This window comes from Lolium rigidum, chromosome 4, assembly GCF_022539505.1.
Source record: "Lolium rigidum isolate FL_2022 chromosome 4, APGP_CSIRO_Lrig_0.1, whole genome shotgun sequence".
Taxonomy (NCBI): Eukaryota; Viridiplantae; Streptophyta; class Magnoliopsida; order Poales; family Poaceae; genus Lolium; species Lolium rigidum.
Window position 1 is genome coordinate 101,257,599 of NC_061511.1, and position 12,299 is coordinate 101,269,897.

The 12,299-nt window shown below is 44.3% G+C and overlaps 1 protein-coding gene across 1 annotated transcript; it reads right to left on the bottom strand.

Moving 5' to 3' along the window:
* Positions 1–2,971: 2,971 nt before the first annotated feature.
* On the bottom strand, positions 2,972–10,471 carry LOC124650029 (2-hydroxy-6-oxononadienedioate/2-hydroxy-6-oxononatrienedioate hydrolase-like). Its single transcript, XM_047189594.1, has 5 exons — positions 9,768–10,471; positions 4,029–4,121; positions 3,823–3,890; positions 3,607–3,745; positions 2,972–3,470 (listed from the first exon to the last, which is right to left on the bottom strand). The coding sequence occupies exons 1-5, from the start codon at positions 10,434–10,436 to the stop codon at positions 3,393–3,395; spliced, it is 1,047 nt and encodes a 348-aa protein (XP_047045550.1). The 5' UTR covers positions 10,437–10,471; the 3' UTR covers positions 2,972–3,392.
* Between the last annotated feature and the right edge of the window lie 1,828 nt (positions 10,472–12,299).

Genomic DNA, 12,299 nt, shown 5'->3' on the forward strand with positions numbered 1-12,299 from the left:
AGGGTCCAGTAACATTGGAGAGGCCTAAGGAGCAAGCCAAGAGGTGGGTTGTTCCACAGACGGGACACGTGAAGATTAATGTGGACGCAGCAGTTAGGAAGAATGAAAATTATGGTGCTGTTGCTGCGGTGTGTAGAGGTGGCAATGGTGATTTCTTGGGAGCATCAGCACAAGTCATCCGAGGGGTTTCTGATCCTGCTATTCTGGAAGCTATCGCATGTCGGGAAGGCCTAGCGCTTGCATGCGATCTGTCTCTGAAGCATGTTCATGTTGCGTCTGATTGCCTGGAAGTGATCTCGGGGCTGGAGGGTGAAAATCTGGGACGTTTTAGTTCTGTGTTAAAGGAGATTAAGGCAACAGTAGCGGCTGTTTTTACCTCCGTGAGGTTTACACATGAGAATAGATCATCGAATGTGGAAGCCCATGGTTTAGCTAGAAGTTCAGCCTATCTGAACACCGGGCGTCATGTATGGCTCGGGTATACACCAGACCCTTTTTGTATCCCTATGTTTCTGAATGATCAATAAAGGGTGATGGCTTGCTCAAAAAAAAAAAAAAAAAAACCAAATCAGTTTTTGTTTCTTGCAGATTACTCCACTAGAAGAATTGATGGATCAATCTCCAAATATGTTCAAATATCTCTGCAAATCATCTGTGATATTGATTACTCGAAATAAAACGTTATCAATGGCATTCTTAACTTTGAAAGTCGCTTGTTTCTAGTCTCTCAGTTGAGTTTAAGTCCTTGGTGTCGAGGGTTTGAAGGAGTCGGGTTGTCGGTCCGTTTTGTTGTTGTGGGGTGTGGGAGTAGTTTCGCTTGGCTGGTTGAGTTGTGTTGCTTAGTGTCATTTATTGGCCCATGTTTTAACAGTTTTGCCATGTTTTTTCGCTAATTAACTGGAAACTCTCTTCTTCTTAATGGACAAGGCAATCATTTTGCCTCCGTTTCAAATTGTGTTGTGGCATGGACCATGGAGATGGCATAAATTTACATTTGAAGAGCAACATATCACATATGAGATATCGTACAGCAAAGCAAAGACGCAGTTCTTAGCCAGTACTGTTAAAATTCTGAAGCGATGGTAATAATCATGTTTTGAAGATATCTGACTTGAATCACACAAAGAACATGGTACATCCCGATATGTGCAGGTATCACCCATGATAACCGGTCGGGCATCTTTCTCCTGTGTTATCAAGGAGATCTGTACGGATGCCTTCCACATGGTCTTCGCTCAGACCAATGTGATTCAGATTTGTCTTCTGGTCCAGCCACATCACCACATGCATGAGTGGTCCGAGTCGATATTCATGAAACGCATGGATGATACTGCACGTAAGTTCGCAGCTTCGTCTGACTTTTCGTTTGGATTGTTCTCGATAGGTGTGGTTTGGATAATGCCGTAATGGGTGAGACTGATGCTAGCTACACAGATCAAGCTTGTCAGGTTCGAACTAGCCACGATCCTAGCTAGCTATAAGGATATCTACGTTTAATGTGGTAGATGGATCGAGCAAGATCATTGGATTGGGTTGTAGCTAAGCTAGGATCATATATGCTCCTCCAGAAACCAGGTGCGAGTGTTAGTTATCCTCAACTCTTCGACATTTCTTTGGCCCAGGAAGTCATGTTATATCAGGTGGTCAGTTCCAATTTCAATATCCCTTTCAGAAGAATATGTCGCCTGAGTTGGTACTCCCTCCGTCCCGCGAAACATATCGAAGATTTGTCAAAACCTGAATGTATCTAGAAGGATTTTGACAAATCTTCGACATACTTCGTGGACGGAGGGAGTACATCAGTGGCATACTATCAAGGCTAACATTGTTCAGCATCCTGTCAGTCATGATTCTGATGTTGGAAAAGAATTTAGCTGGAGCATACAATAAAGGGAATTGGAAATCCAAAGTGCCTTTAAAGATTAAAATGTTCCTCTGGCAATTGCATCAGGATGCGATATTAACTAGAGAAAACATGAGAAAAAGAAAGTGGACAGGATCACCAAAATGTTATTTTTGTGATAATATTGAAACTGCGAATAATTTGTTCTTCTTTGGGATCTTGCTTGGGTTCTAATTCTTGCCCTAGAAATCTTTGGCAAAGTCAGTCATGGTTATATGCTTTCCTACCGGGGAATAAGAAGTATCATACTCATAATAAAATAGTAGTTAACTCATAATTTGCACTAAGCAAGGATGAAATGAATTGCTGTTATGCCATTGTTCTTGATCTACTATGCACACTCCATTTATCCCGTACGTTGGTCATGACCGTCTGTGCTCAATCTCTGCGCAACTGAGTAACTTCAGAATTTTGCAATTTACTATTCTGCTATAGATTAAGAGCCTCTTCGATTCAAAGAAATCCCACTGAAAATGCGGATGATCACAACTCTTAGGACCTTTTCTTATGTTGGCTATTCGATTGGCATGATTTTCTCTGTATGCACCCTTGTCCCTTTGTACTCTATTTCCTGGGAAAGTTTTTGTTGCCACTCATGCTTCTTAGAAACTAATAATCCTCAATCACACAGAATTTAAGTAGACATTTTACTTTACTTATGTAGGTTTTTCCTCAACCCTACATTTTATTCGCGTGCACTGGAAATCCTAGAATCACGAGGCTCTTCATGTAAAGTTAGTACACTTTCTCAATTAAATTAATATGTGGTGCTGTCACAAGATTCCAAAGAATACTGGTGAATGAGCACCGAACTAGACGCAATAATAGTATCGTATCCACAGACCACATGCACCTGAGAATCTTTAGCACCCATAAGCAATTGACCATGGCCTCATTTCCAAGCAACAATTTGCAACCACTTTGGTCGCAATCACAAACTTTTTGTTTAAATCAAAGTTAGTATTCCAACACGTTAGACGTTATAACCTTCTTTGTAGGTGCTAAGAGAATCACAACGTGGCAAGGTGGACCAGGAGGAATGTGTATGGATTTTTCTAGAAGCTAGAGTATATAACACCGTTTGCATTGATAAATTATGATGTCAAACACATTACAATCTCTCTTGATTGCCTCCTAGAGAGTAGCCCGTTGGAGTCAGGGTCAGCATGAATTTCTTGCCGAGTTGGGTCAGCAATCCTCTCCAAAAAGAAAAAAAAAATCAAATCCAGGCCATAAAGCCAGGTAACAAATATCTAGACTAGTTGAATTCAAATTATGTGTGAAGGAACCTAGCTGGCCTTGGTGCTTAGTTTTTTTCTTTCCGCCGTTACTATTTTTCCCTATAGTAGGTTCAATGTGACTAGCATTCCTACACAATTCGCACGGTGAACTCTATGTTGGTAAGACTTAACAGTAATCAATGACGAGATAGATGTGTATCAGAGGGTCGACATTTCTTATATTATATACTAATCAGTGTACATATGCATCATATCAATGGTCGGCTCGAGTCCATCTTCCTCAGGCTGGCCCCAGCAAATCTTCTTAATGCAAACTTCCAACATCCCTGTGAACCAACAGAAAAAGTTCCTCAGAAAATACAAAAGAGCAGTAAGAGCGGAAAATTCTTCCTTCAGCATGACAGCCATCAGGTTTATGATTTTCTATTAGGATTCTGGTTAGTTATCGTAGTGAATTGGTACCTTGCGACTATCCCTGTATTTAACCGAGGGGTCCATGATGTAGTTTGTTATAAGTCTGCAAAGCTCTGCTGGCTTTTCACGGTTTATGGCATGGCCAGCATTCTTGACGATCATTAATTCCGATGTATCTCCCAAATGTCTGAATACACCAAAAGTTATTGCATCGTAATAGAGGCTTTGCATATGATGAGGTTTGTATGTTGTAACTAGACAAACCTTTGCAGCCGTAGGCCAAGTTCTAATGGAAACACTCTATCTTGCTCTCCCCAAATTATCAAGGTTTGCTGCCAAATTAACAAAGAGATATACATTACTATCAAAGCATAATTTTGATAATAATTTGAGGATAAGGGTTATGATGACAGGCATCATGTTGTGTACTGCCATTGAAGGAGATGATTGTGTATACCACAAATCGATACCTGGTTAATTTTAGGAAGGTCTGAAAGCTTCCTGCCACTAATCAAGGCATATAACAACTCGGTCTTTTCTTTTACATTTTCAGTGCACATAACCTGCAAGCATAGAAAGTGTATAAAGCTACTACAGCACACTTTGCAGAATCAATTAAGTGTAAAAGCACGTAAAAATTGTGTATAGCTAGTACAAAAGTAGAGGAGTACCGTAAAGATGTGCAGGTCATATTTAAATCTTAACTCGAGGTGCACAAGTTGATTGGTACATGTACATTTGAGCATTATCATAATTAACAACAGTGAGCGGAAGCAATGATTCTAGAAGGACAAGGATGCTCTAGTATGCCATATTAGACTGTTATGTAAGACGCTCACTGGATGAAACAAATTAGCCTTTTAGCATAATTAAGATGAGCTGTGCTTCCGTGAATCTCTGATCGAGAGATGAATCATGAAACATGAGCCTGAACCAGCACTGAATCGCCTGCCTAGTTTCCGTCCTGCCTGAATTCAGACAACCAAAATAATGCCATGGCGTGGCTTCTTCACAAGGTTTATATGAAGGTACAATCAGCAGCTTTTGTTGTAGCCATACAGCAGTACAACACGAGCAGCAAGTGAGCAGTTCAGTTTGCTCGAGCGAGGAATCTGACTGTACCGACGATTCAATGAGCCACCACCATGATACTGGCAGTCATTAAGACCGGCTCTGGCTCTTCTTGTGTGCGCCGAACAGCAAGGTGGCGCAGAGTAAGATTGTACCTGCATGCTGGGGTGGGGACACAACTAGATCTATCACCGTATATGAATATGTTGGTAATACGGGCTTGGGGTTAGATCTCAGCGAGCCAATCTAATTAAAACAAGATTAAGGAGTAATTAATGGAAAAAGACTAAATTGCCCTTTTAAGTTTTGGCGGGGGGGGGGTTGGGGGGGGGGGGTCTATGGAAGCACAGCTCAATTAATATAAGGATATAGTCAATACAAACACAGTAAAATAAATTATATTTCTTACAGTATGGAAGGTAATTTAATGTGTTACGACGAGTGGACCATTCGTATGCTGTGCTCTGCACCAGCTCAGCAACCCAGTTTCTTCTAAAGTCTAAACCTATATTTGCATTCGCATTCCAAAGCATAGTTTTGATCATCCACTTGCGGAAGGAAGTTCAATGAAGTTTCTGAAGAATCCAGCTTCCTTGGGAAGAAGCTTGAATTCTGCTCTTCACTCAAGACTGCAGTTACAGTTGAGCAATTTGTTTTCAGTTTTTTGATATTTCTGTTTGCTTTTCAAATATTGAAGAAGTTTATCCAAAGTCAAACAAACCATTAGTTGGTAACATCTCGGGCGCGTTTGGTAGGCTGCATGCCCCTGGCTCGCATCTGCCCAGCTTTTTTCGGCCCGTTTGGTTTCCTGGTCGACGCCGCGTTGTTGCATGAACCGGTTCTCAAAGCACCCTCGGGCCAGGCCCTGGAGGACCCAGGCCCTGGAGGAACGCCCGGTTCGGCCGTTTCTAGCGAGCCACCCCCGTTTCCGCAGAAGTGGAGAACGCGGCGTCCTCGCAGAGCCACCGCGGGAGATGGCGGGAGCTCGCGCGGGACGGCGAAATCTCGGCGCCATGAATTCGGTCACCGCGCTTGAATTTTCGCCACCGTATATAGGGGCAGCTCTCTCACCGTTAAATCCAAATCCCCCATTTCCCCCCATTTCGAGCTCATCCAGCATCCCCGATCTAGCGACATGGCCGGCTCTACCTCACCCGCACGGTCGGCGAGGCTTGCAGCGGCGACGGTGGCTATGGCAGCGGCTAGTGGCCGCGGAGGATGGTCGTCTTCTTCGTGTGCATCGATGACTTCGGTTGTGGTAAGCTTCTGCAAACCCTAGCCTTAGATCTAGATCTTATGGGTACACAACCGGGGTCTAAACGAATCCATTGTAGGACATTCCTTCGTCGCCGGTGGAGGTTGTGGAGGTTTTTCAGGTTCCATCTGACTCTACGACGGGGACGGTGGTGCTGCCTGCATCTTCCACTGGGACGGTGGTGTTGGCTGCATCTCCGCCAGGTCCCCTGCTTCCCCTACCTCGGTGCTGTGTGTGGCTCCTTTGACTGTAAGGCCGATCTTAACTACCTCGTTGTTCTTTGATGTGGTACTGGTAGTTCATAGATCTGCTAATGCTTAAGGATTTCCATTTGGTAGTTCATTGATCTGGTAGTGTTTGTCATGTAGGAGATCATACCTTTGGGCTCCCACGATGCATGCACGGCAAGTGTGAATGCTCAGCCATCTCTAATAGCAAGCAAACCAGCCATGGTTTGGAAACCTGGGCTATCAGAGTTTGTGTTGAACCGGTTGGTTCAGCTCGTCCGTAGCGGCGTCTGCTTCAACATGGGATTCAAGGAGGAGCAGATGAAGAAGGTAGCCGCGGATGTTCTTGCATTCGCCGGCGTACATGTCACCACTCTTCAGCTGTACAACCACATCAGAAACTCGAGGACGAAGTGGAGCGTCATCACGAAGATGAAATCCGATCACATTCTGGACTGGAGCGAAGCTGGTTGCTGCTTCTACGGCGGTGATGAAGGGGCGGCGGACAAGTACATCCAGGTACGAAGCCTCACTGAGCTCCTGCATAGATCTGAAAGTATATACATGTCAATGTCGTCCACACTAACAAGTGTTCCTTGTCGATTGCAGCGGTACCCGAAGTGACGTCGGCACCCCGATCACCAACTACGCTCAGATGAAGACGATCTTCACTCCCCGGTTCGTCTGCAAGGCGCAGCTCTTCCAGCATAACTTGCTGGTCAGGGCTATCTAAGCTGCAGCCACCGGAGAGGAGGAGCTGGCTTAGGACCAAACTTAGGACCTAGCTCCGCAACCAGTTTCCTGCTTAGTGCTTCTGCTTCCTTCTCATGATCCACTGATTTTGGGAGGTGATCTTGTGTCCCTCCATTAGCTAGGACTTGCTACAACCTGATCCCCGGTTTGTAATGATGAACTTGTTCGAGGTGGTATATACTAACCCCTCGTGACGAACTCCGTGATGCATCACGAAGTAGTTGCTTCGTTCGTGATGCATCGCTCACTAAGTACTAGTTGCTTGTGTATTACCAGCATCTTTTCCGATGAACTGAATCTCATGTGTCTTGTTATTCGAGTCTGGGTAACCTCACCACTCAAAGTGAAGGGGTTACCACAACGATCGAGCTATCTGCAACCAAACAGGCTGTGGGCTGCATGACATGGGAAGAATGGGCTGGAAACGGACAACCAAACGATAGGGCCTGGGTTCCTTCTCCGGCGCGCAAAAGGCCGCACAGGCTACCAAACGACCTGCCAAAAGTGGCCCATGGCCCGTTCGCAACGCGCAATGCCCCCCATCTCGTTGGCGCAGGCATGCAGGTTTTTGGCCCAGGTAACCAAACACGCCCCTCTTGTTTTACATGTTGCGGTCTATCTGCTTCTCTATTATACCTGTATTTTTTGGTCGAATATCAGCCCAATTTCCCATGTTGTGTACCCGTCAGTAGTGAACTTTTTGCCAAAATTTGACTTGTGGGTTGGAGTCATCACTAACGACACAAATTTATGCCACCTCGGGCGGTGTGGTTACCACTGACAGGTCATCTTTGACCCATCACCGATGTACGATCACGACTTACAAATATGCTAGGATAAATTATTGCAGACATCTTCTATGGACCAGAATCTTTAATTAACCGGTGTCTATCTGCTTCTCTATTATACCTGTGTTTTGTGGTCGAACATATCAGCCCAATTTAACACATCAACAATTTCCCATGTTGTGTACCCGTCAGTAGTGATCTTTTCACCAAATTTGACTGTGGGTTGGAGTCACCACTGACAACACAAATTTACGCCCCCGGCGGTGTGGTTACTAGAATCCTTAATCAACTTACACCTAAAGAGGACCATGGCATGCTAGGCCTTATGAGTTTGCTCTGAACACTTTACTTATCTTTTCTCTCTACTTTCTGGAAGGTATCAGGTGGTAGTTTGTATCTAAGTACCAAGCTAAAGCTATTGCTCTGCAGTTCCACCCCTACACATACATAAAGGTAAATGATGAGTATATATTGTAGAATTTTCTATTTACTCATTCTATAACAAACACAATATACACTCTAAAAGGCTCTCTTTATTACCTGGTGTAGAATCTGCTAATTTGTTTGGTGGTATTCTACGAGGCAATCTATTAGTTGGTCGTTTAATAAATTGCTGCGTTATCAAAGTATGTATTGCCTGCCTTTCTTAATCAAATTTTATGTATGTGTAATGTTGCTAATGAGGTTACAATTCAGTGAACGGACCATTACTAGTAGGTAGAACCTTAGAATAACAAAAAAAAACTTCTAAAGAACAATGACAAAAAAACGTGTGGGAGTGATATTTACAATGCACCATCAATGGGGCTGATATTTACAATGCACCATCAATGGGACTGATATTTACAATGCACCGTCAATGTTTACCTATTCACTTTTAACTTTACATCCTAGACCTTGTTCCGTCAAACTGTCAGACCCTGACGACCAGTAGATTTAAAACTTGTCAAGATTGGATATATAAAATTATATCATTAGATTTCTTATTAAAAATATATTCATAAAACTGTAATGCTACAGGTACATCTTACTGTCAAGTTGTCGAAATTAATGGTCAAAGTAGCATGTTGAAGACTTTGAGAAGTCAAAGAACAGACTGAGTATTAGAGAATACATAACTATTAATTCTGTTCGTGAAAGAACGGCTGTTTCATCAAAACTTAGACATTTCTTATTGCCTAAAAGTTTTGTCTCTGAACTGCAACATTTAGCAGCGGAGACTGCTTCTTGTATTCATGATACTGCAATATTTCTTTCTGTTTCTGTTTTACATGAGGCTTGAAATGGTGGGAGAACATCATTTGATGTCATATGGATGTATATATATACTAATTGCTGATTTTTTTTTGGAACTGTCAAATGTTCAAACTAACTGAGGTCACCTCACAGTCCACAAATCGAGTACAAAAGTGTAATTATTTCTATGTATTTTGATTTGATGAGCCACAGGTGCAATTAAGAATCAAATTACAAGTTCTAACACGACTCATCCAACCATCTAATCCGATGAACAATCTTAATCACGCAACATTACAGCACAAAGAATGCAGCTAATTTAGTTGGTAGGTCACTGAGTAACCTACCCTGACGCAATCCCTCATGAAATAGGATGGGATGAACTTTGGCGGTTCGAAAGCGAGTCTCATCCACCTCCTCAGATCCTCTGGCTGCTTCGAGCCTGCAACATTAGCAGAGGCTGCTTTCTATATCCATGCTAAAACAATGTCCGTTTCTGTTTTCATTTTCCATGAGGCTGGGATAAGGAGTGGGCATGAATCATTTGATCTCCAATCGATTAGAAAAAACTAAGCATCGTATCCTAAGGAGCTTGCACCAACCAATTGCTGAATTCATGTAGCTGTCAAATGTTTCAACTAATTTAGATCACCTCGCAATCAAAATTCAACATTTTGAGCGATACAATGTCATTTTTTTCTATGTAATTTGATTTATACTAGAGTAACAGGTAGTAGTAATTATGAATCAACTCACAAGTCCTAAGTTCCAACACCCAGCTACCCACCTAACCAGTGCTCGGTGAACAATCTCAATCGTGCAACATTGCAACGCAAGAAACTGCAGCTAATTTAGTTGGCAGATCACTTTGTTACCTACCGTGATGTAATCCCTGATGAAGCAGGACGGCATGAACTTTGGCGGTTTGCAGAAGGTGAGCCCGACCAGCCTCCTGAGATCCTCCGGCCGCTGCGGCAGCAGCAGGCTGGCCGCCTCCTTGATATCCTCCACGGCGAACAGCCCCGCCGCGAGGTCGGTTTCCTCAAGGCACACACCTGCCGCGACGAGCACGAGCCGCTCTACCACGGCCGGGAATGCGTGGGCGAGGTGGTAGGCCACGAAGCCGCCGTAGCTGACGCCAACGACGGTGTACCTTTGAGGCGCGCCGGGGAGGGCAGCCATGGCGGCGGCGACGGAGGAGGCCTGGTAGGCCGGAGATCTGTCGGCCGTAGGGGAGGCGGAGTCGCCGAAGAAGACGAGGTCTGGGACGAAAGGGGCGAGGCCGGCGGCGAGAAGCGGGCGGAGGAAGGGGGCCCACTGCCAGGTGGCGTTGGCGCCGAAGCCGTGGAGGAGGAGGACGGGGCGCAGGGCCGGGTCGGGGCGCGGGACCCAGAAATGGACGACGGCGCCGTCCGGAAGCGGCACGGCGGCCTGGCGGAGGCCGGCCGAGCGGAAGGAACGGGCGTAGCAGCGGTCCCGTGCGAGCGTGGGGCTCAGCCGGTGCTTCCACCACCGCCTTCCGCCGGTCGGCGGTGGCGGCGCAGGCATGCCGCTCGCCGGAGGCGGGAGATCTTGTGGTAATGAGCTGGTGGACTTGGTCTATTATTATGCTAATCAAAGTACTAGTTGGGATTAAGTATGAGACAGTTCAGGTTCAGAGAAGTGCAGCTTCAACTAAGTCAAAATACAACTTGCGCTTTTTTGAGCGGAGACCATTGTGCACCAGACTACCGACACCTGGATCTCAAGAATTAGATGGCCAACACTCACACCCATGTTTAGGTGTACAAATGTGCATCTCAAAAAAAAAAAGGTGTACAAATGTGTTTCCCTTTAAGCCCAAAGTATAATACTCTCCCACAAAATGATAAAGCATTTATCTTCACAAGAGGTAAATAAGATTTAATTAGAGATAATTAATGGATATTATAGTTTAAATTTCTCATGAGGATAACATACGACTACATAAACTTGCAATATCAATTCTAAGTTTTAGGGTTTTGACATTCCAAGGACAAATCACTCCCCGATAGTCCACCTCATAAGAGCCATATAAGATACAACAAGATGCAAAGATGCTCCAACACAAACACAACTACATGGTGTGGCACCCAATATTCAAATAGTTGATTTCTCAAGATAAATCAAATAGGAAGCACAACATATACAAGCATATGCAAGCATATGCAAGGTACAAAACCAACACATGCAAAGGGGAGAGTAACTTTCAACGTAAATAAGTTAAGCACATGTTACCGCAAGGAAGAACATTATATATATGATAGAAGTGAGATAACCCAAATGACTTGGCTTGAGAAAATATAATTAATGAAGGTCCCTTAATCCTTCATAATGTAGCCAGGTCTCCAATGCCCACCAACACCACCTATTGATCAAGTTTTAGCTTGTTGGTCTCCAACCAAGTTGGGTCCTAAGAGGTTAGTCACAATTGGCTTGGCAACCAAAATGATTTTTTTCTTGACACCACTTTGAGCACCAACATATTTGGTAAACGAATTGTCAACCTTATCCTTACGAAGAGAATAAATATCATCAATAATGATAGAGTTGGGTTAGGTGTATGATACGTCCAAAATGTATTTACTTTCCCAAACACTTTTGATGTTGTTTGTCCTCTATATTGTGTGTTTTGAATACAACTAACGTGGACTAACGTTGTTTTCAGCAGAATTGCTCTAGTGTCTCGTTTTTGTGCAAAAATCCAACTTTAAGGAAAATTGCCGGAAAATATAGAAAAACTCATATTTCACCTGAAGACTCACGGAGCCAGAAGACGTGATGGAGGGGGGCCACGAGGGGCCCACACCTACCCTAGGCGCGAGCCAGGCCTTGGCCGCGCCTAGGGGTGGTCTGGCCGTCTCGGCCACCCCCTCGACCTCTCCTTCGCACTATAAGAAGCCCCTGACCTAAAAACCGAGGGGGGTTCTACGTTTTTCCAGAAAGAGTTCCGCTGCTCCACCGCCACCAGAAACTCCAATCCGGGGACCAAAAACTCCATTTTGGCACCCTGCCGGGATGGGGATTTGGAGGAGATCATCGCCATCGCCATCACCGATGCCTCTCCATCAACCATCCATGATTCCCCCATCCATGTGTGAGTAATTCCGCATTGTAGGCTGTAGGGGATGGTAGGGATTGGATGAGATTGGTCATGTAATAGCTATATGATTGTTATGGGCATAGTGTCTAGTATCCGTTGTTAGTATTTTTGACATTGTTTCAACTTGTTGTGCTTAATGCTTGTCACTTTGGGCCCGAGTGCCATGATCTCATATTTGAACATGTTATTAATTCATGATGATAATCATATCTGCAAGTTCTATACACATATTGTTCTCCGGAACTCGAGACCCTAAAGTGACAATAATTGGGATAACCGGAGGCGGTGGC